Raw genomic sequence first — 21,646 nt, 5'->3', positions numbered from 1 at the left:
AAAAAAAAAAAAAAAAAAAAGGAAAGTTGATTTGAGACTATTTATCATCTTTATCTTCCCCATTGAATGTGGCTGCTTCCCTGCAGGGATATCGTGAGCTTGTTACAAGATATTCCTAAGGTATAATGTACCATATAGCATGTGGACATCCTGTTACCTTGGGGCCCTATGCTAGAATTTTTCAAGAAAAACCAGACAAGGGCTCTGGCCCCTTCAGTCTCCCTACCAGCTGCCAGAATGATGCTGCCAAAACACACACCTTGTCAGGTCACCCCTTGCCAACTCCCAAGGCTCCTCTTGCTCGTAGAAAGATGTCCCGGGTCATTGCCGAGTCCTTCCTGGGAGCTCACCCCTGCCCTTCTTGCCACATCTCCCACCTCACTCTGCTTTAGACCCCTGGGCCTTCCCCTAGTTCTTCAAATATGGCAAGGTGGTTCCTACCTCAGGGCCTTTGGACATGCTATTCCCTCTGTCAGAAACACTTTCTGCACCAGATTTCAGTTCAAATGTCACGTCCTCAGGGAAGGCTTCCCTATTCCCAGATGAGGTCAGGCCCAAGGATTCTCCCTGGAGCCTCTTATCACCCTCATAGTGACTCATTGTGGGGGGTCTGTCACTTAAAGTGGAAATGCTGTGGTGGCGATGGCTTGGTGGCTTTGATCCCTGCTGTTTTCCAGTGCCTGGCACCAGAGAAGCCTCAAGCTTGCTAATTGAAAGCCCTCAAAATGCTATCAGTCCCAGGAAGGAGGCAGACACATAATTAAAGCCTCTGTCCTGCCCCAAGTGGCTCTGCTGGGGCTCTGTGCAGTTGGTAACCAGGAGAAAGAGAGTTGAGTTTCAACCAGGAGACTCCAGGAAGACTTCCTAAAGGAGGAGGTGTTTGGGTTAGCCCAGTGGTTTTCAGATAGGAGTGACTTCCTCCCATGAGACATTTGGTAGTATCTGGAGACACTCTGATTGTCCAGCTGGGGAGAGGATGCTACTGGCATCTGGTGGTCAGAGGCCAGGGATGCTGCTAAACATCCTACGATGCACAGGACAGCTCCCCTGCGGCCCCTCCCAGCAAAGAATCATCCACACCAACATGTCAGCAGTGCAGAGGCTGAGAAAGCCTGTCCTAGACAGGACGTGGAGTATGAACAAATGCCCAGAAGCTGGCCATGCAGAGTGTGCCAGGGCCAATATGGCTGAAATCAGGGGTGAGGAGTGTTATCATGGTGGGGGAGATGGGGTTCGAAATTCCTCAAATATCAGCTCTCAGGATCACCAGAACTGTATGAATCCACCACTAGGGAGTTTACCTCAGGCCCAGCCCCTACCCCCACCCCCAGCAGTGGTTGAAACAGGACTTGGCATCTCTCTGCAGGGAGCTGGACAGCCTTGTCCAATCCTCACAATACTGCAAGGGCGAGAACCACCGGCACTTTGAAGGAGGAGTGAAGCTGGGTGTGGGGGCCTTCAACCTGGTGAGTGGGAGTGCCCCTCCCCCATTTCCACAGCGCCTGGCTCAAGCTGTCTCCCCTTCTGTCCCTGACTCAGATGTGGTCAATGCCTACTGTCCCTGCGCCTGGCCGTGTGCCAGGCACCAGGATCCAGAGGTGATCAGACGTGTGGCCAGCCTTCAGGGACTCACAGCTGGGGTGGGGGTGGTGTGGGCACTGGAGCCAGCTCCAGAGAGTCCATCGGTCCATTTCTTCCAAAGTCAGGCCAGTAGCTTGAAATCCACCCTAGTGGAGCCTTCACAGCACCTGACCTTGGCACACACAATAAATCAGGGCTTTCTCTGCCCTGGAGAGCTGCTGGTTAAACATTTACCAGTGGCAGGGAAGGAGACAGTCCTGAAACCAGCTGATGACTTAGTGGGGCCAGAGAACTAAGTCTTCCTTCTGGAAGTTGGGGAAGGTTTCCCACAGGACGGGGCAAGCATCTATGCTGGCTCCTGAGGGATTCCTAGGAGTTTCCCAGCTGGGGAGGGGCTTCTAGCCAGAGGGAGCAGGAAGACTGGGAAAACTGCACCAGATCAAGGGAGGAGGAGCTTCCCAGGGAAGATTTAGCCTCAGGGCCCTAGGTGGCCAGGGGCCTTTTCAAAGGTAGGGGGGTGGCCCTCTCTCCTCCAGGTAAAGCCTGTTAAAGAGTAAGCCTTGGGACAGTGGCGGTGTCCCCTGCCTCCTCTGGGGTACTTTCACATGCTTGACTGCCTCCTTTCTTGCAGACACTGTCCATGCTTCCTACTAGGATCCTGAGGCTGCTGGAGTTTGTGGGGTTTTCAGGAAACAAGGTAACCACCTGCCTTCTAGCACCCCTGACCTGCTCAGCCCCAGAATTGGGGCTGGGCTGGACAGGGTGGGGCTGACAGACTTCAGGGTTTAGGTGCCCGTCCTGGCTCATCCCCTCTTATTGTGTGGCCCTGGACAAAGCCCAGAACTCCCTGGGCCTCGGTCTTCTCTTTGGGCGAATGGGGCTGGTGATCCCTACCTCACCCTCCCAGGGTGCAGAGGCTCTGGGTGGGGATGGGTGTGAAGGGCAGCTCCATGCAGTGACCCAGGGTCACACATTCTCTGAGCCTGACAGTTGTCAGGGGCTGGTTCCTCTCCCCTCAAATACTGCCTCACTTCAAAACTTTGAGCAAGTCCTTCCTCCAGGGACCATTTTCTGGTGCTACCACTTGATCAAGCAGATGTCCGAGGGAAGCCCTACTGGGCATCAAACCTTGAGGAGGAACCAGAGAACTCAAGCACCCAGAGGCTTTACTGAGGGCAAGAACCTGAGTACCAGACCCGGGTTGAAGGCAGCAGATCAGGGAGGGCTTGCTGGTAGAGGAGGCCTGGTGTGGTAGAAGGAACACTCACCTGGAAGTTAGGTGCTCTGGGCCGGTCCAGCCTCATCCCCTTTTCTCTGTGACTCTGAGCAAGTCCCTCCTTCCTCTGAGCCTCTTTTTAGTAAAACAAGGGCATTTTTTAGGGACCAGATAAGTGTTTCTCAGATGTGCACCGGCCTTTCCTGATATGTGCTCCACAGACCTCTCTATTATAATTTATGTATTTTCTCAAGTGACTCATAACTTTTACTGAAATTGATTTAAAGGAAACATCTCTATAGAAACCTCCATATTCTTTGGCATGATAAGAACGTAATCATAAAAATAAATTCCATGAGGGCCCAGCCATCTTTTGCAAGCCCTGCTACTGTGTGGCGGGCTAGGGCTCCTCCAGGACTGCCTCTTTCTGAAAAAGGGGGCTCAGGGTGAGAGAGTCTGTACCCCACGAGCAAAGGACTGGGCTTTCTCCTGGGCACCACCAAAGGATAGAAAGAGAACTGAGAAGGGAAAACCTTCACTGTGACTCAGTGTTTCCTGGCGCCTGCCCATGGAGCCCTAAAATCTTAGCTGCCATCTGCTGCCCGAGCCTTGGAAAAGATTGGCTAGAGGCTGTGAAGGTCACTTTCAGTTTTTCTCCTTAAGAAAGCCTTTGGGTCACGAGTAGGATTTCAGGATGATGAAGGGAGGGCCCAGAGGTGAGGCAGTGTGGCCTGGCCAGGCGGGTTGGGGGACCTACTGTGCTAGCCTGGGCTTCAGCTTTATCTCGAAGGCAGGGGAGCCACAGAAGGTTTGACGCAGGAGTGAGGCAGGTCAGATTTGTGTTTTAGAAAGAGCAAAAATGCTCTGGAGGACAGACAGAGGGGCAGAGACTGCAGGCAAGGAAACAAGGCGGGGTCTGCCCCCAGCCCCTCCCCAGCCAGGCTCTGGAGGCTTCTCCCACAGGAAGCTTTCCCACCGCCCCACCTGAGCCCATGGCTGGGATCATCTGCCTTCCTGTCTCCTGCTCCCAACAAGACCTGTGCTGCTCAGGCCCTCAGGACCCATTGCAGGGCACCCATGACTACAGGGAGGGTGGGGAAGAGGCTGTGGAGAAGGCAGGGGACACCTGAGGCCCATCAAGCCTTTGTCCTGGCCTTGGCAGCCATGGCCCCTTGCCCCAGGAATGCACGGGGGCACTGAGGGGCAACCCCTTGCTCAGGGGCACACAGCTGACCCAGCCTCCAGGGCTCCGGTGCTCTCCCGCCCCTGTGCTGGCAGCATTGTCCTCACAGCTGGCCAACCACCTCCCAGCCCCCTGCCCTCTCTGGGAGCCTCACTCGCCCTCCCGTTCCCCTAGGACTACGGGCTGCTGCAGCTGGAGGAGGGTGCGTCGGGCCACAGCTTCCGCGCCGTGCTGTGTGTCATGCTCCTGCTGTGCTACCACACCTTCCTCACCTTCGTGCTCGGTAGGCCTCCTGCACAGGGGGCCCTGGGGCCCTGGGGTTTGGTCGTCTCCAAGGGCAAAGGGGCAGGAGAGTCAGGGGCTGCAGACCCTGCCCACACCCCTGGTGCTGGAGATAGGGGTGCTGAAACCAGAAACACAGAGCCACATCAACCGTCCCGGGGACTGGCCTGCTGATGCCCACTGCCTCACAGTGTGACGGGGTTCCAGCCTCAGTTTTCTCATCTGTGAAATGGGGGTGGTTGTGCCCTCCTTGTGGAGGGTGTGAAGACTCAGTGTACAGTGTCTTATGGTGTGGTCGCAGCCTCGGTGGGCGCGGGCTCCTGGTTATCGAGCTCTGTCAAGTGCTGGGGGCAATATCTGCACTGCCTTACTTAAACCTCACGTCACCCTAGGGACAGGGAAATTATCCCTATTTCACAGAGGGAAACGGGGAGACCCTGGGAAGCCCCTGCTGGGTTGCTGGCAGGATGACAGAGCCAGGGGGTGGTAACACGTTCTGTGTCTCCCCTACCACCACCACCTCCAGGTACCGGGAATGTCAACATCGAGGAGGCTGAGAAGCTTTTGAAGCCCTACCTGAACCGGTACCCTAAGGTGAGCCCCATGCACTGCCTGGTACCCCCAGCGCACAAACACCCACAGACGCACACAGACCCACATGTATGTCATTGCAGGGTGCCATCTTCCTGTTCTTTTCAGGGCGGATTGAAGTCATTAAAGGCAACATTGACGCAGTGAGTGATGGGGGTCCAGGCCGGGGCTAGGCATTGCTCGGGGTCTTCCAGGCCAGCAGTAAGTCAGGCACACATGACATAGTCAGGGACAGGACAGACTGGAAGGGGATCCCCAAGAGAGAACCAGCCGGAGAACAGGGGCGGGAGAGGCCCTTCTGACAGAGCAGCCTAGGAACACGAGGGAGAAGGAGGTGTTTGTAGTGAGGGAGATAGTGGACTGCAGCATTCCCGTGGAGGGAGGCGCTGGAGGGAGGCTGGGGTAGGAAAGTCCGCCTGTTCAGGGCATGGTGATTAGGCTGGAGTCTGCTATCTCCCCTCCATTACAGCTCTGACCTGCTCTTCTATTTTGTTACTAAAAACCAGAGTTCCAGGCAGGGGCTGTATTTGGGCCCAAGGTCATATAAGACTCAGGAGGCAGAACCAGGACTAGAGGCCAGATCTCCTGGCTCCCCAGCCCCTGCCTGTGCCTAGCACAGGGCTGGACCACCATGTCCTGGAGGAGGCCCAGTTGGCTGTGGTGGCTGTGGTGTTGGGAGGTTCGGAGGATGCAGAGGGTAAGGCAGGATGGCACTGGGTGGGCACCCATCAGGCTGACCAGCAGGTACCCGCAGGCCGTCCGGCGTTTCGAGGAGTGCTGTGAGGCCCAGCAGCACTGGAAGCAGTTCCACCACATGTGCTACTGGGAGCTGATGTGGTGCTTCACCTACAAGGGCCAGTGGAAGATGTCCTACTTCTACGCCGACCTGCTCAGCAAGGAGAACTGCTGGTCCAAGGTGGGCTGATGCCACGTGTTAGGGGCATTGGGTGACCAAGGCTGACCGGGTGCCTCTGGACCACGAGCCAAATCCCTGACTAAACACAGATGTCTCAGCTGGAATCTAAATATAACCATAAATTCTAATAGGACTCAGGGTTGGAAGGAACTAAAGACCACAAGAGAAACTTCTGAACCACAATGTGTCAGTTGAGATTTCTAGTCACACAGGACTGAAACGTGGCTCCCTCTGTCTGACAGAACTGTCTCTGTGGTAGAAATGTTCTACTTCTGCACTGCCCATATATGGTAGTCACCAGCCACATGTACACACTGAGCACGTGAAATGTGCCTAGTGCAGTTGGGAAACTGAATGTTTTAAGTTTTATTTAATTTTAATTAATTAAATTTTAAATAGCCATGTGGGGCTTGTGGCCACCATATTGGACTATGCAGGTCTAAAACACAAAAGGCTCCTATTACTGAAAATTCTTGGCACCTCCGACTTCAGGTAGGGCTGGATCCAGAAATTCACATTATGTCATCTGGCTTGGTCTTTCCATCTGTGGCTGTGCTCTCTTCTATGACATCTTTTTTCAGGAAGGTTCTCTCCATGTGACAGGCAAGGTGGCCCTGGGCTGCTTCTACTCACGTCCTGTCCTTGATTTCAACCAGAGTCCCACAATTGAGCCTCATTGGTCTGACTTAAATTACATGGCAATGCCTGGAACAGAGGGGTGGGAAGATTCCTCATAGGCTGAGAGTAGGAGAGGGGTGGTTTCACAGAAGGAAATGTACCCAGAAATAGTGGGGGGAGGGGATTAATGAGGTACCATGTAGGCAAAACAAAACCAAACAGATGCCTGCCCACCGAAGATGAAATTTACCAACGTAAGTATTGAAATAACTTTTAGCTTGTGCCATCATAGTAATAATAGTGCAAAATTGGAACCAAGAGTCTTAGAACCATCTAGCTCAGCAAGTGTCTAATCCATTATTTGTAAATACACAACACATGTGTCTTCATGGCTTCATTCCACATAACAGACATTGCTAATCAATCCTCTGCCATGAGTCTGGCTGTGACCTTAGATGCCTTCCCTGCAGAGCTCTAGGCAGCCATTAGAACGGACCCACACTGGCACCTGTTAGGAAACCTGTCATCTGCATCTGGTCCCTCCCCCTCCTCTACATGGAGGTCTCTTTTCAGTAGCCCTGACTGGGGACGACCTGAAGGAGAATTCTCTGGGTTTGGGGTAGGTGGGGCTGAGGGAGGGAGCAGGTTTCTACTGAGCTCTCACCATGTGTCTGGCACCTGTCCTGTCCTGCACACCACACCCAGTGAGGAGCAGTTATCTGCATTGGGCACATGAGGGCCACTGAGGCTAAGAGAGGACTGTGACTTTCCCGCCGACATGGCTGTTGGTGACAGACACTGGATTTGAGGACAGTCCTGTGTGACTCAGAGGCCTCTGCTTCTCCTTTGCTCCTGGAGTCCTCCTGAGGAGGCGGGCCTGCCCTCAGCCCACCTGCTGTCGGTGCTTCCTCAGGCCCGGCTCCATGGCCTCTGCATCCCCTCCTCATCACCTCCCACTCCCAACAAGACCAAAGCCTCAGGGAACCTTTTTTCTTTTTTTAGATACAGGGTCTTGCTATGTTGGTCAGGCTGGTCTTGAACTCCTGGGCCCAAGCAATCTTCGCACCTCTGCCTCCTAAAGTGCTGGGATTCTGGGCCTTGGGAAACCTTTTTTGACTGAAGGTGACTCTCAAAGTCTTCCTGTAGAGTCAGGTTGGGCAGCTGAGTCTAACCTCATGGGGAAGGGGAGACCTGGAGGGGACACACAGCTGCTGTGAGGAACAGAAGGCGGGCCGGGCCACTCAGCTGTCAGGAAGTCTGGCTCAGTCCCCTGCCTGCTGTGTGACTTTGGGGTGGCCAGTCCCGCTCTCTCTGCAACACTCTGCTCACAAGGACTTCCTGTGAAAAGTTTGGGTTGTAACACTCTGAGTTCTGGGGCCCCACCCATTCCTAATCTCCAGAACTTGGCCACCAGAGTCCACCAACTTCCAGTCCTGGGGCCTGGGCCTCTGGCCATTGCCATAGGCACCACAATCTCTGTGCAGCGTCCCTCTCTGCTGGGATCCTCTGAGGTCAGCCCTGTGAGGCCTTTGCGTTTCCCCCAGTGCTGACAGCCTGGAGGCTGAGATGGCCGGAAACAAGGTGGTGACAGTGGCGTGCTCAGGGCTGGGGTGGGGAAACCCCAAGGAGCTAAAGGCAGCCCTGGGCAACCCAAGACGACAGGAAGGCTTCTGAGGAGAGACCTCTGCGGTGGGTCGAGGAGAGGAAGGACTTAGGGAGGCAGAGTGAAGGAAGTAAGAGGACACCCCAAGCCGAGAGGGCGGCAGGACCAAAGGCTCAGAAGCCAGCTAAGGAGGGGCTCTGTGCCCCGGGGTGAAGTTTGCACGGCAGGAGGGCAGGGGGGCCTGGATCGGGAAGACAGCTGCTCTTTTCCCCCAGCGTGGCCCCTGTACATCCCTGGAGAGCTGGGGCGTCTGCAACTCCAAGTCATAGCCTCCATCCTAACCCTGCTGCTGTGGTGAGGGTGAGCTGTCTGTGGAGGGGAAGGCTCTTGCAGGAATGAGCCTGGTGGAGAAGGGACAATGGCGTCCCAGGCCGAGGAACAGCACAGGCAGAGACCTGGGGTGAGTTTAAGGAGTGTAGGGGAGGAAATGGCAGAAGATGACCCAGAAAAAGAGTTTAGGGCATGTCCTGGAGGACGTGAGTGGCTGTTTGGGCTTTAACTAGCAGTGGCAGAGCCCTGGGAGGCTTGTGGCTTAAATGGGTACTTTAGAAAGCCCACTAGCAGCTGCTTTGGGCTTTTAGCCCACCCCCACTTGCCAGGCCCTGTCCTAGGCCAGGAAATACAAAAGTGAGCAGGAAAAGACTCCCTCTCAAGGCTTACGTCCTAGCGGGAAGAGACAAGAACCACACAGATGTGCAGTATAACATGCTGTCCAGTTCCAGTAAGTCCAGTAAAGAGCAAGTGGGGCCGGGTGCAGGGAGTGAGGGGGCGGGCTCCTTTATAAGGGGAGGTTGGGGAGGCCTGTCTCAGAGGACAGCAGGATGGAGCTCAGGAGCAGGGCTTGGCAGTCACAAGGCAGGCCGTCCAGGCAGAGGGAGCTGTGCAGGGCAGGAGTGTGTTTGCTGTGTCCTGGGACAGCCCTGAGGCCGTGGCGTGGCTGGAGTGCTGCAGGTGCTGGGGAAACAGTAGATGTCTCCTGAGTGTGACGGGATATAAACAGATTCCAGAAGGGACTGACATGATCTGACTTAAAAAGGTTAGAGTGGGGTCGGTGTGCGAAACGGCCTATGGGGGACAGGAGTGGGAGGTGGGGGACAGGAGACAGTGTGCACCAGGACAGCAGAAAGACATCCGCGTAGCCTGGAACAGGGAGTCGGTGTAGAGATGGTGGCAGTGCGATAAGAGCCGTAGGGCAAGGCCAGCGGGATCCAAGAGTGAGACTGGAGGTAAAGTCACTGGGACTTAGTGCCTCCACATCAGGGGCAGGGGAGAGGGAGAGGAGGGGCGACCCTGGAGGTAAAAGATGGGACCGGGGCTGGGTGCTGTGGCTCATGCCTGTAATCCCAGCACCGTGAGAGTCTGAGGAGGGTGGATAGCTTGAGGTTCAGGAGTTCGAGACCAGCCTGGCCAACATGGTGAAACCCCTTCTCTACTAAAAAACACAAAAATTAGCCTGGTGTGGTGGTGCACGCCTGTAGTCCCAGCTACTCAGGAGGCTGAGGCACAAGAATCGCTTGAACCCGGGAGGCGGAAGTTGCAGTGAGCCGAGATTGTGCCACTGCACTCCAGCCTGGGCGACAGAGCAAGACCGTCTCAAAAAAAAAAAAAAAAGATGGGACCGGGAACAGGTTTCAGGGAGGGAGACTCCTGCGCCTTGACCCACAAAGACCAGCTTTTCCTCACGGAGTGAAGGGCAGACCGAGGTCCCGGCATGGGTGGGGCTGCCAGGTGGAGGCCGATTTCCGCCTGCCTAGGCTGGACACCCGGATGTCCCGCGCCCTTTCCTCCTCCGCCCTTTCTTTCTTAGCCAGGAGGCAGGAGCTGTGGTTCGGAGCTTGGCCGCTGGATGGCAGCACAGAGCCAGGCTCCTGTCTCGGGACTTCTGGGGAAGGAGCGTGGCCTGCAGGGAGGACTCGGGGCCGGGTAAGGGATCTCCCGCAGGACTACGGTTTCCCTGTCAGGGCTGGCTGTGCATCTAGTGGGCAAGGTCCTGGGGTCGACTCCCAGTTCTGTCCCGGTAACTCTGGGGTCCCAGGAAGCAGAGGTGGGGTACAGACTCCTTTCTGGCATTGGCTTTGGTATTAAGCGAGGTGCTGGATGTAAAGTGCCTGGCACACCAGCGAGGCAGTTCTACCAGGGTGGCCCGAGCTGAGCCGGCCCCAGACCCTGCTCACGGTTCTGGCTCAGGCCTCTTTTCACAGCCCGTGCTTCATCCTCCTGTTGACAATCCACACATATCCTGCTGCCTCCTGGCTTTGCTCAGGCTCTTCCCCGTGGCTGGAAGGCCCTTTCCGGGGCCTCAGGGAATTTCCCCATGGTCCTTCAGGGGCCCACTCTGAAGCTGTTGCTTCCCGGAAGCCTCAAGTGCGCCCCTGTTCTTGTGTGTCTGCCTGTCCTGCCCATTACTAGCTGCATGGGTTCCTCTTGTCACTGCTTCAAGTGCAGAAGAGCGTGGATGCTTTGACGTGGGTTGTCCTGGATTCAGGTCTTCAAGATGCTTCAGCTTCTCACCTCCATTTCTCCCCTGGGGCTTCGAGAAAGCTTGAGCCCCTGTGCTGGGCCACTTGAGGTCCACCTGCAGATTCCAGCCAGGCTGGGGCTGGAGGGAGGGCTGCTCACACCTGGCTGTTGCTCTGTCTCTTAATAGGCCACCTACATCTACATGAAGGCCGCCTACCTCAGCATGTTTGGGAAGGAGGACTACAAGCCCTTTGGGGACAACGAAGTGGAATTATTTAGGTGGGTCCCACCATCGTGCGCCCACCGTGTAGGCCTCTGCTATGGGCAGACCACCAGGCCACCCTGAACTGTGGGCATTGGGGAGGGGGCAGCTCCCTGTCCCCACCCCAGGACCGCCCCACCTGCATGTCCTCCCATCACCACCCCTGGCTGCTGCTGCTGCTGGTTGGAGCCATCCGAATTTCTTCAGAGCCTTCTTTCACAAAAGTGGTTTCGTCAACATCATCTCCCTCTGAACCTCTTTCATCTGGGCATTAGGACAGATGTGGCCACCAAGGTCCAGGGAGGGAAGGTCCTTCACTCTGCTGAGTTAACCTGAGACACTCAGAGAAGCACAGCCAAGAGCTGAGAGTCGGAATCAAACAAACAGGAGTAAACCCAGCCTCTGCTCATTCTTAGCTGTGTCACCTTGGACAACTTCAGCATCTGCAAAATGGGAATAACAACCTCCACCTCGAAGCACTGTTTTGCAAATCAACTAGATAATAAATGTAAAGAGCCTGGCAGAGAACTGGGAGCCTAGAAGCTGCCCACTAAGTGCTGGCTGTTTTCATTCTTACCTGTATCACCGTATTTGCTTCCTGTGAAGCATCTTTAGGGCAGAGCTCAGCCTTGGCAGGTGAAGGATGGAGCTTAGCACCTTCCACCAGTCGTGGTGAGGTTGAGCCCAATTTGCAGACCTGGAAATGGGTATAATATGAGCCTCCTATGCTACTGGTGTCACAGTAATAGGGCATTTATCACTTCCAGAGTGTCTGCTGCTACAGCAGACTCCATGTCCCCCTCTCAGATGACTTCCAGAGAGCCCAGGAGGGCAGATGTCATTACCTCCATTTTAGAGGTGAGGAAATTGAGGCTCCGAGAGTTTCTACAGTGAATAAGCAAGAGTTTGTGGATGTGGGAACCTCACACCCACATCCAGCTGTTTCCTGAGCCTAAATGGCTCCAGCCTGAGGTTACAGCCACACCCAGTGACTGTGGCAGAAACAGGAGGAGGGTGGGATGGAGCTGGGTGGGTGAGGCCCCAGATGTGGAGGTGTGCCTGGCTGCATACCACATTTTTCTCTGCCCTTGGAAACAGCTGAGAAGGCCAGAACTTGAGAGGCAAGAGTTAATTAAGGGTTTGAGCTGTTTAGTCTTGTGTAGGTCCCACCCTTTCTCTGGGTGTTGGTCTCTCCTGTGATATTGGGATTAGACTTCTCTTGGGTCGTCCCCGGAAATGGGTCCTGGGAGTGGAGGAGATAACTAGGAGGCAGGGCCCGTACCGGGATGTTTGGCACACTCTCACCTCTGCCAGCTGGCGGGGAGGAGCCCCTTGTCCAGCCATAGGAAGTGGCCAGGTCTTGGAGCAGGGTCTCTAAAATAAGACCATAGCTGCAGGCTGTTTCAGACCTAGAAGGCTCTTTGGAGTCCAACACTGTCATCATACAGATGGGGAAACTGAGGCCCAGAGAGGGGCCAAGCGTGGCTGGGTAGGCTGGAGACCCTCTGCCCTTTCCGCTCTTTCTCATCCTCTCCCACCCTCCCCATCTCTTTCGCAGAGCTGTGCCAGGTCTGAAGCTCAAGATTGCTGGGAAATCTCTACCCACAGAGAAGTTTGCCATCCGGAAGTCCCGGCGCTACCTCTCCTCCAACCCCATCCCGCTGCCAGTGCCTGCTCTGGTGGGTAGGAGGTCTGGACTGGCGCTGACCTCCGGGTATAGGATTGTGGGGATTCGTTGAGAGCCACAGCCAGGGGGAAGTGGTGAGGAGAAAGACATTCATGCCTCAGGGGCCTGGGGAGGGTTTCACAATTCACCTGGGACCTAGCAGGAGGTGCTCAGATGAGTCTGGCCCAGCCCCTGCCCCTTAGAAAGTGATGGTCCACTGGGGCTGGGGGTGGAGAGACAGGCAGGCAGGCAGGCTGCAGATATCGAGAGGCAGAGAGGGCCGCCCTCCTAGACAGACAGCCCCATGTCCCTGCGCCCCAGGCAGAGCATCCCCCGGCTGCATGTGTTCCCAGCCTGTCTGCTCCAGTCTTGTCACAATGATTATAATTGTTTTCACCATCCCCCCTCACTCGACCAACTTTTTCACTTTATATGCAACTGTAAACTCACATAATAGCCTACATTGTTACCAAGCACTTGCTCTATTCAAGGCTGCCCACACCCATTGCCTATTGCCTCATTTGAGCCTCACATCACCCCTCTGAGTAGGCGCTGCTGGTATCTCCATTTTATAGATGGGGGTAACAAGGCCTGATAAATCAGTAGGAAGATCAAATAACTTGCCCAGGTCACAAAGCTGGTGAGCTGGAGTCAGAATTTGAACTCAGCGGTCTGGGCCCACAGCCCATGTTCTGAGCCATGGTTGTGATGCTAATTCTATGCATGATTTGAGCAGGTGTCAGATAAAGTTCCAGCTTGGTAAGAGTCCTTGTTATTCAAGTAGTAAGGGAGCTGGAAAGGTAGAAGGAAGCCTGCTTGAGAGACCTTTTTCTGGTCCTGGCTGTACTGTTCATTAACTGAGTAGCTTTAGGTCTGTTCCCTCTTCTCCTTATGTAAAATGATTATAACAATAGATTCCTTTCCCATTTCTTTCTTTTTTTGTTTTTGAAACTGAGTCGCACTCTGTCACCCAGGCTTGAGTGCAGTGGCATGATCCTGGCTTACAGCAACCTCTGCCTCCTGGGTTAAGCAATTCTCCTGCCTCAGCCTCCTGAGTAGTAGCTGGGATTACAGGCACCAGCCACCACAACCAGCTAATTTTTTGTATTTTTTTTTTTTTTTTGGTAGAGATAGGGTTTCTTCATGTTGGTCAGGCTGGTCTCAAACTCCCGACCTCAGGAGATCCACCCACATTGGCCTCCCAAAGTGCTGGGATCACAGGCATGAGCCACCACGCCGGCCTCCTTTCCCATTTCACAGAGCAGTTATGAGCATCAACGAAGAAAATGTGTTAAACACTGTATAAATTGAAAAGGTTAATCTTTATAGTTTGTTTTAGCACTTACAACCTGAGCATTTCTAAAGTTTAAAAATATTTTGTAGTTGGCTGGGTGTAGTGACTCACACCTGTAATCCCAGCACTTTGGGAGGCCGAGGCAGGTGGATCATGAGGTCAGGAGTTCAAGACCAGCCTGGCCAAGATGGTGAAACCCCGTCTCTACTAAAACTACAAAAATTAGCCTGTTGTGGCAGGTGCCTGTGATCCCAGCTGCTTGGGAGGCTGAGAATCCCTTCAACCCGGGCGGCGAAGATTGCAGTGAGCCAAGATCGTGCCACTGTACTCCAGCCAGGGCAACAGAGTGAGACTCTGTCCCCACCCCCCAAAAAAAAAATTTTTGTAGTTTAAAATATACAGTAAAGCTATTACTATCAAATAGAGCAGGAGGATATTGTAGGAAGGGCAAGAAAAGCAACTGTACCAAAAACTTAGGAGAGAATTTCCCAAACTGTAATCTGCAAAATACTGTTTATGCATTAAATGATTTCTGCGATTAAATACATTTGGGAAAGACTGGCCTAAACACAGTTTATATACTGTAGACTTTCTTGGAGTCTTTATATATTAATCTAAAGGGAAGCTTAAAGATACGGTTATTCTCTAATGTATTTGACCACATAATCATTTTTAGTTTTAATTTGTATTTATTTTGGGAGCAGGGGAGAATCCTTTTTTAAAATGAAACATTTGCTGGCCGGGTATGGTGGCTCATGCCTGTAATCCCAGAACTTTGGGAGGCTAAGGTAGGTGGATCACTTGAGACCAGGAGTTCAAGACCAGCCTGGCCAACATGGCAAAACTCCATCTTTACAAAAAATTCAAAAATGAGTGGGGCATGGTGTCGTGCATCTGTAATCTCAGCTCCTTGAGAGGCTGAGGTAGGAGGATTGCTTGAGCCCAGGAGGTCAAGGCTGCAGTGAGCTGTGACAGTGCCACTGTGCTCCAGCCTGGGTGACAAAGTGAGACCCTGTCTCTAAAATGAAATAAAATGAAATGAAACATTTGCCATCTTGGGACCACAGAACAATTTGATAAATATTGGTCTAAACTGAAATTCCCTTCCTAGAACAAGAACCACAACAATAATGTTTTTCTAGAACTTTCTGACTACAAAGTGTTTTCACATCCATTACCTGGTTTAATAGTTTAAGAAATGCTAAATACAGCTACTATGAATGAAAGTTTAATTTAGTTTTCTTCTTGTTTTATTTATTTTTAAATCTTTATTTTAGAGGTGAGGTCTCACTCTGTCATCCAGGCTGGAGTGCAGTGGTGCTATCATAGCTCACTGCAGCCTCAAACTCCTGGGCTCAAAGGATCTTCTCATTTCAGCCTCCTGATTACAGGGTGCACCACCATGCTCAGCTACTATTTTTTTTTTTTTTTTTTGTAGAGATGGTGTCTCACTGTGTTGCCCAAGCTGGTGTTGAACTCCTGGGCTTAAGAGATCCTCTCAATTCAGCCTCCCAAACTGCTGGGATTGCAGGCATGAGCCACTGCATTCAGCCTAATTTAGTATTCTGAGCTTCCTGGCAGTCGAGGCAAAAGCAAACAAACAAAAAGGAACCAGTAGCCTGACAAGGACGAGGTGAAAAGAAAAGGATTTTTTTTTTCTTCGAGGCAAGTCTCACTCTTGTCACCCAGAGTGGAAAGCAGTGGGGTGATCATAGCTCACTGCATCCTAGATTTCTTGGGCTCCAGCGATCCTCCCACCTCAGCCTCCCAAAGAACTGGGACCCCAGACTTGCACCACAATGCCTGGCTAATTTTTTTTTTTTTTTTCGGTAGAGACAGGGTTTCACCATGTTGCCCAGACTTGTCTCAAACTCCTAAGCTCAAGTGATCATGATTCACCTGCCTCAGCCTCACAAAGTGCTGGGGTTACAGGCTTGAGCCACCATGCCTGGCCCCAAGATTTTGTGAGTTTTTTTTGGGGGGATGGAGTCTCTTTTTGTCACCCAGGCCGGAGTGCAGTGGCGCCATCTGGGCTCACGGCAACCTTTGCCTGCTGGATTCAAGCGATTCTCCTGTCTCAGCCTCCTGAGTAACTGGCATTACAGGTGTGTGCCACCACTCCTAGCTAATTTTTGTATTTTTATTTTATTTATTTATTTTGAGATGGAGTTTTGCTCTTATTGCCCTGGCTGGAGTGCAATGGCGCAATCTGGGCTCATCACAAACTCCACCTGCCAGGTTCAAGCGATCCTCCTCCCTCAGCCTCCTGAGTAGCTGGGATTACACGCATGTGCCACCATGCTGGCTAATTTTGTATTTTTAGTAGAGATGGGGTTTCTCCATTTTGGTCAGGCTGGTCTCGAACTCCTGACCTCAAGTGATCCACCTGTCTTGGCCTCCCAAATAATTTTTGTATTTTTAGTAGAGATGGGGTTTCATCGTGTTGGCCAGGCTGGTCTCGAACTCCTGACTTCAGGTGATCTGCTCACCTTAGCCTCCCAAAGTGCTGGGATTACAGGTGTGAGCCACTGCGCCTGGCCCCCTACATTTTTTTTAATTAAAAAAAAAAAGAATCTAAGAAAGAAAAAGGAATCAGATGTATTTTAAGAGTCTTATGATGGTAACTTAGTTCTAAAGGAAATGGAATGTGAGCGTCATTATTTAGCCCATTGCATTGGGAGAATAAGAGTAAAAGAAGGTGACACATCCTCAAATTCTGTTATCCTGAAGTGCATGTGTGGAGTATGGCCTAGTCCTCAAAGGACAGAAAGAGTTTGGCCCCAGAGAGTTTGGGAGAGAGGACATAATAGCACTCAGGGAGGGCATGAGCAGAAAAGTAGCTGGAAAACTCCAGCAGTTATGAGCAGCACAGTGTGGACATTGGTCCATCTTACACCCTCACTGGGGTAAGGTGAGATCTCAGTAATAAATCAACAATAAGGCCCCCATAAGCCCACCTGGCCCACAGCTTCACAGGCTGACTGAGACCTGTCATGGAAGATTAGAGTTAGAAGGCCTTTAGTAGACCTCTGATCTGAACTGTCCATTTTGTAGATGGGAAAACTGAGGCCCCATTAGGGAAGAAACCTAAGACTGACTTGCCCTCCTGCCTTCAGGAAATGATGTACATCTGGAACGGCTACGCTGTGATTGGGAAGCAGCCGAAACTCACGGATGGGATACTTGAGATTATCACCAAGGCTGAAGAGATGCTGGAGAAAGGTCCAGGTAACTTCCCAAAGGCCCTTGAGGCTCCCAGGCTAGGTCAGGTCTTTACAGCTGAAGGTTCCCTCTGCCAAAAATCTCCTTCCTCCTTTCCCTTCCCTGGGAACTCTCCTTTATCTCTGTAGACTGAGCTCCTCCAAGCAGCTGTCCCTTGTCCCCTTGGTAGGGTCAAAACCTCTAGGCTCCCATAGCCATGGGGCTTCCTTCAGTCCTGACCTCTCTGTATTGTCATTGTCAGTATCTGTCTTTCCTTCTCAGATATGACCCCTCCCCCCAGAACAGGGACCATGTCTGATTTACCTGTGTTCCCTGGGCCTAGCACAGAGTAGGGGGCTCTGTAAGTAACTGCTGCAGAAGTAAACAAGCCTGTCTTTTTCCCTCACATCCCTATTTTCAGAGAACGAGTACTCAGTGGATGACGAGTGCTTGGTGAAATTGTTGAAAGGCCTGTGTCTGAAATACCTAGGCCGTGTCCAGGAGGCCGAGGAGAATTTTAGGAGCATCTCTGCCAGTTAAGTGCCTCTTCAGCTGCTCCTGCTGAGTCTCCTGGGTAGAATTTTCAAAGGGGTCTCCATCCCCATGCCCACTGCAGTGACTGACCCTAGCCAATCCCCACTTACTACACAGGTACTAGACTAGTGTCCACTCTGTGCCAGGACTTGTGCCAGGACCTGTACAGATAATTGAGACCTAGCCTCCCAGTGCCACCAAATTGCCTGACTACAGGAGCCCACCCACGTTGTTTCGAGTGAACACTGTCCCCTGGAGTTTGTAATTCAGCGACTCTGTCCTTGCCCTCAGGGAGGGCAATGTGACAAATGGCAAGCTGTAGGCAACCCAACAAAGGCTCATCAGGGCCACACTAGAGGAAAGCACAGAGGACAGCAGGTGCCCCGAGGAGGAACCTAAACATAATGGGAGATACCAGGAAAGGCTTTCCAAGGCTGACGTTTAAAGTGGGAAGTTCATCAGGCAGAGAAAGCAAGGGAGGACAGGTTCAAAGTGGAGTAGGTACAGCACGCACCAGTGCATGGACATAGGAAAGATGCCTGAGGCTGGGCTGATGGCAATGAGGTCTTTACCTGCCTGGGTGAAATCGTAGAAAGGATTGAAAATGAAATAAGGAGGGATAGACTGAGAAGGGCCTGGATGTTTTGTTCACAAGGCTAAATTGTATCCCAAAGAAGAGAGCCAGAAAGGGGACCAGGCAAGGAAGACTTTGGGTTTAAAAGGATACCTCCGGAGCAGCATGGAGGTCAGGTCAGAGGGGGCAGGTCAGAGACAGGAGAATTTCCAGTTTAATAAACCATTCATCCTGGAGAATGGGAGGTTGGGACTTAGGTGGCAGTGGACTAAGCACATGACAGGAGCCCTAGGTTGTCAGGGAGCTGGAGCCCAGTGTACAGGATGGGAAGCCTTTGCTGTGGATCCCAGCCTTTCTAGGGCTTGGTAGTGGGAACCTCCCAACATTGGACTTGAGGTTAGGAAATCCTCACATGCAGTTTGGGAAAGGCTCAGGAGGAGGAACTGAGCCATGTCTTCTGTTCTGCAGTGAAAAGAAGATTAAATATGACCACTACTTGATCCCAAATGCCCTGCTGGAGCTGGCCCTGCTGTTTATGGAGCAAGGCAGAAATGAAGAGGCCATCAAACTCTTGGAATCTGCAAAGTAAGGCTTGGGTAACCTCGATCTGTCCTTTGCTCCCTCTGAACTTAGCTCAGAAGCTGGCTGGGGGCAGAGTTGCCCAGGCAGCCGTGAGTCGAGTTGCTAGCAAGGTCAGCCTGGCAGTCTAGAGGGTGGACTATGTCCCTCAGAATCCAGCTCTCACTGTCATAGGAAGGCATCTTTCTCAATGTATGAATGGACAGTTAAGACTCCCAGAGGCAGGAAGTAAGTTCCCAGGGTCACACCAGAAGCCAGCTGCACGGCTGTGTGAGGACTCACACCTCCTGCCTCCCAGGGTAAGGGTCTATTCCCTAAAACCACCCCTTCAGGCTTATGAAGCCAGGAGGACCAAGAGTGGTTCCAGTGGGCATGATACCAGGGGTAAGGGGTCACAAATCCTACTGGTTAATTCTCCCATTGGGCAGGGCTCAACTTTCTCTGGACACAGACAGGAATTTCTCTACAATTCTTCCTTGGCTGGTGGGGCTCACACAGCTCAAACAGGAGAAAAAGCTTCTCTGGGAGCAAGCAGCCTCATGTGTCTGATTCTCTGCTCAATTCCAGGCAAAACTACAAGAATTACTCCATGGAGTCAAGGACACATTTTCGAATCCAGGCAGCCACACTCCAAGCCAAGTCTTCCCTAGAGAACAGCCGCAGATCCATGGTCTCATCAGTGTCCTTGTAGCTTTGTGCAGCAGTTCCGGGCTGGAAGACAAACAGAGACAGCTGGACAGAGCTCCTGGAAACATTTCAAAAGATCCTCTCCCCCTGCCCTGCCCTGCCCTGCCTTTGGGGTCCACTGGCACCCCAGTTGGATGGCATGACATGGGTATCTGTGCAGAAGCCAAGCTGGCATTTTCACCAGTGTGGCCAAGGGCTTTTGCCAAGGACAGAGCAGGTAGAGCCCTCTGCTTGCCCTATCACACATACGGGTACTTGCTTTTCACTGTGATGTTTAAGAGAATGTATGAACAGTTTACATTTTCCTTAGAAATATATGGATGGGATCACAGTTAGCTTTAAAAACCAACAACAACCAACCACCTGCAAGTCTTTGTTTTCACCTATTATGATCTGGAGGTAAATCTCTTTATATGATGCCAAAGGGCAAATTGCTTTTCAAATTCAGCAAGTTCTCAGCTTGTGTGACTGAAGGGCCTTCACAGGACCTGAGAAATGCCTGGGAGAGGCTAAGCCTCAGGTTTTAATGCTCCTGGGGCTGGGCATGAGGATGCACACCGACACCCACTACCTTCCTACTCACACTTCATTTCACTCCTTTTGTAAATTTCCAATTTAAAAATCAGCACGTCTTTTTAGTGAGATAAAATCTGAGCTCTTCTGTAGAAAAATCAGTCTCCACCAGTAGGAAATACCAGGGCTTGATGGAAGAGCTGTGTGGCCTTTTCTGTGCCAAAGGCAGGAAGTTGGGGGGCAGGAGGAGGTTCTCAGAAGCCAGTCTGTATCTTTGCTGTATGTCAAACTGAAACCACTGGGACTAATTTATGAAACTTAAAAGTCTTCTGTACTTCACTCCAAAGTCATTTACTTACTGACAACATTTTTCTTAGAACTGATATTCTTGACCTGTTGTGTATGTATTAGATTCTTCGGTTAAGAGAAAAGAGATATTAAAGTGATAAAATGTATGCCCTTAAGGGATCATGCAACATATATTTCAATAAAATATGTGTTGCTTGAATCCTTAGGTCAGGCAGAAAGTCTTGATCGGAAGCCACATGGCCTATGTTTGTTTTATTTAGACCACACATGTTTTAAACTCTTTGAATAAGTTACCAGCATTCACAAATGGGGAGATTTCACAAATGAATCTGTTTCCTGGCCTGTAATTAAAAAAAAAAAAATCTGGCAACACTAAGCCTCATTCCCACAAGGCAACAATCAGCCAGAGCTAACTCGAAGCTACTTTAAACACTTGTTACCTTTCTGACCCCTGAAAGCATCTGAATTTGTGATCTCTGGGACTGTTGAGAACTCAGCTTCAATGACCAACACCAGGTTTTACCCTTCACTTTTTTTTTTTTTTTTTGGAAGGGAAATTTGTATTATTTTAAAGAAAACAAGTGTACATTTAACCCAGTTTAGTGTCAAGTTCTTTAGCCTTTGCTTTTTTGAGCTTGGCGATGCAAGTCACAGACTTGGGACCCAGGACATTGCCTTCACAGTGATGGCAGATCTCATCGTCTCTGTTGTAATTGGCCGATAGCTTCCACTAGCTTAGCCGAAGTGCCGTTGTCTTCCAAGTTAACCAGTGTGAAGGCAACCAGCAGCGCAGGCATTCCTGTGGACTAGACGTCCTAGTCTCGCCTTTCCCTTGATAATGCAGTAAGGGACACCCATTTTATGACACGGGGCAGGCAAGAAGACAACCAGCTGGAAGGAAGCATTAGCTGAAGAGTGTATTTTGACCAAAAGCAGTAAATTTCAAAGCTAGCTTGGTAGCAACTGCTCAGTGTTAAAAAGCTCATGGATTTGCACTTCAAGGTTGAATTCAATAAGAGATTCACATCATTCTAACAGCCTTCACTTTCTAATGTCAGCACATTTCAACCTAACCATTTCCCTGTAGGGAAAATCATGCACACAGTAAAAATATTCATCTGTGAATATGTTACTCCCCAAATGCATGAATGAAATTTCTGCAAGAGAAGAACCAGTTAAATTTTCCAGTCTTACAGCATTGCTGTATTTAACAAACATGAGTATCTGCCAAGGGGCTCAGTTAATATATTAAGATCCAGTTGACCAGCCTCCTATTGGTGGTATTAAATGAAGTCACGGATTTTAGGCAAAATATATTCTCATTAGGAAAAACAAAACAAACCAAACAACCCTCATCCAAGATCATCTTTTGCAATGGGTATTGTTGGAGTAGAAATGCTATGAAAAAAATATCATTTTGTTAGGACGAAACAAAAGAATGTCCTCCGTAGACAGCAATCCCTTTGCAAGCTATTTCTTCTCCAAAGCCTGGATGCTGGGAGACCAACCTGCTTCTA

At 51.4% G+C, this 21,646-nt stretch overlaps 1 protein-coding gene and 1 non-coding gene across 11 annotated transcripts in view; one reads left to right on the top strand and one right to left on the bottom strand.

Moving 5' to 3' along the window:
- Window positions 1–20,726, top strand: part of TTC39A (tetratricopeptide repeat domain 39A) — a 59,272-nt gene extending 38,546 nt beyond the window's left edge. For 5 of the 10 annotated variants that reach the window (XM_017548724.1, XM_037745803.1, XM_017548726.2 and 2 more), the window contains exons 7-18: window positions 1,367–1,466; window positions 2,213–2,278; window positions 4,155–4,263; window positions 4,789–4,856; window positions 4,937–4,996; window positions 5,608–5,769; window positions 10,698–10,789; window positions 12,331–12,451; window positions 16,849–16,960; window positions 17,355–17,469; window positions 18,510–18,626; window positions 19,188–20,726. In XM_017548724.1, coding sequence (XP_017404213.1) covers window positions 1,367–1,466; window positions 2,213–2,278; window positions 4,155–4,263; window positions 4,789–4,856; window positions 4,937–4,996; window positions 5,608–5,769; window positions 10,698–10,789; window positions 12,331–12,451; window positions 16,849–16,960; window positions 17,355–17,469; window positions 18,510–18,626; window positions 19,188–19,311 — 1,246 coding nt within the window. In that variant the 3' untranslated portion in view covers window positions 19,312–20,726. Of the gene's footprint in view, window positions 1–1,366; window positions 1,467–2,212; window positions 2,279–4,154; window positions 4,264–4,788; window positions 4,857–4,936; window positions 4,997–5,607; window positions 5,770–8,146; window positions 8,451–8,532; window positions 8,772–8,873; window positions 9,087–9,119; window positions 9,277–10,697; window positions 10,790–12,330; window positions 12,452–16,848; window positions 16,961–17,354; window positions 17,470–18,509; window positions 18,627–19,187 lie in introns of those variants that run through there. The other 5 variants (XM_037745805.1, XM_017548727.2, XM_037745806.1 and 2 more) reach the window with 5 other exon arrangements.
- Window positions 20,727–21,091: 365 nt separating this feature from the next.
- Window positions 21,092–21,164, bottom strand: LOC119474140. The gene has a single exon (XR_005203431.1). It is a non-coding gene; the product is annotated as a small nucleolar RNA SNORD36 (small nucleolar RNA).
- Between the last annotated feature and the right edge of the window lie 482 nt (window positions 21,165–21,646).

The sequence above is a fragment of the Cebus imitator genome, unplaced genomic scaffold, assembly GCF_001604975.1.
Source record: "Cebus imitator isolate Cc_AM_T3 unplaced genomic scaffold, Cebus_imitator-1.0 Scaffold214, whole genome shotgun sequence".
In the NCBI taxonomy this organism is placed as follows: Eukaryota; Metazoa; Chordata; class Mammalia; order Primates; family Cebidae; genus Cebus; species Cebus imitator.
This window is presented reverse-complemented; position numbering and strand designations above follow the sequence as displayed.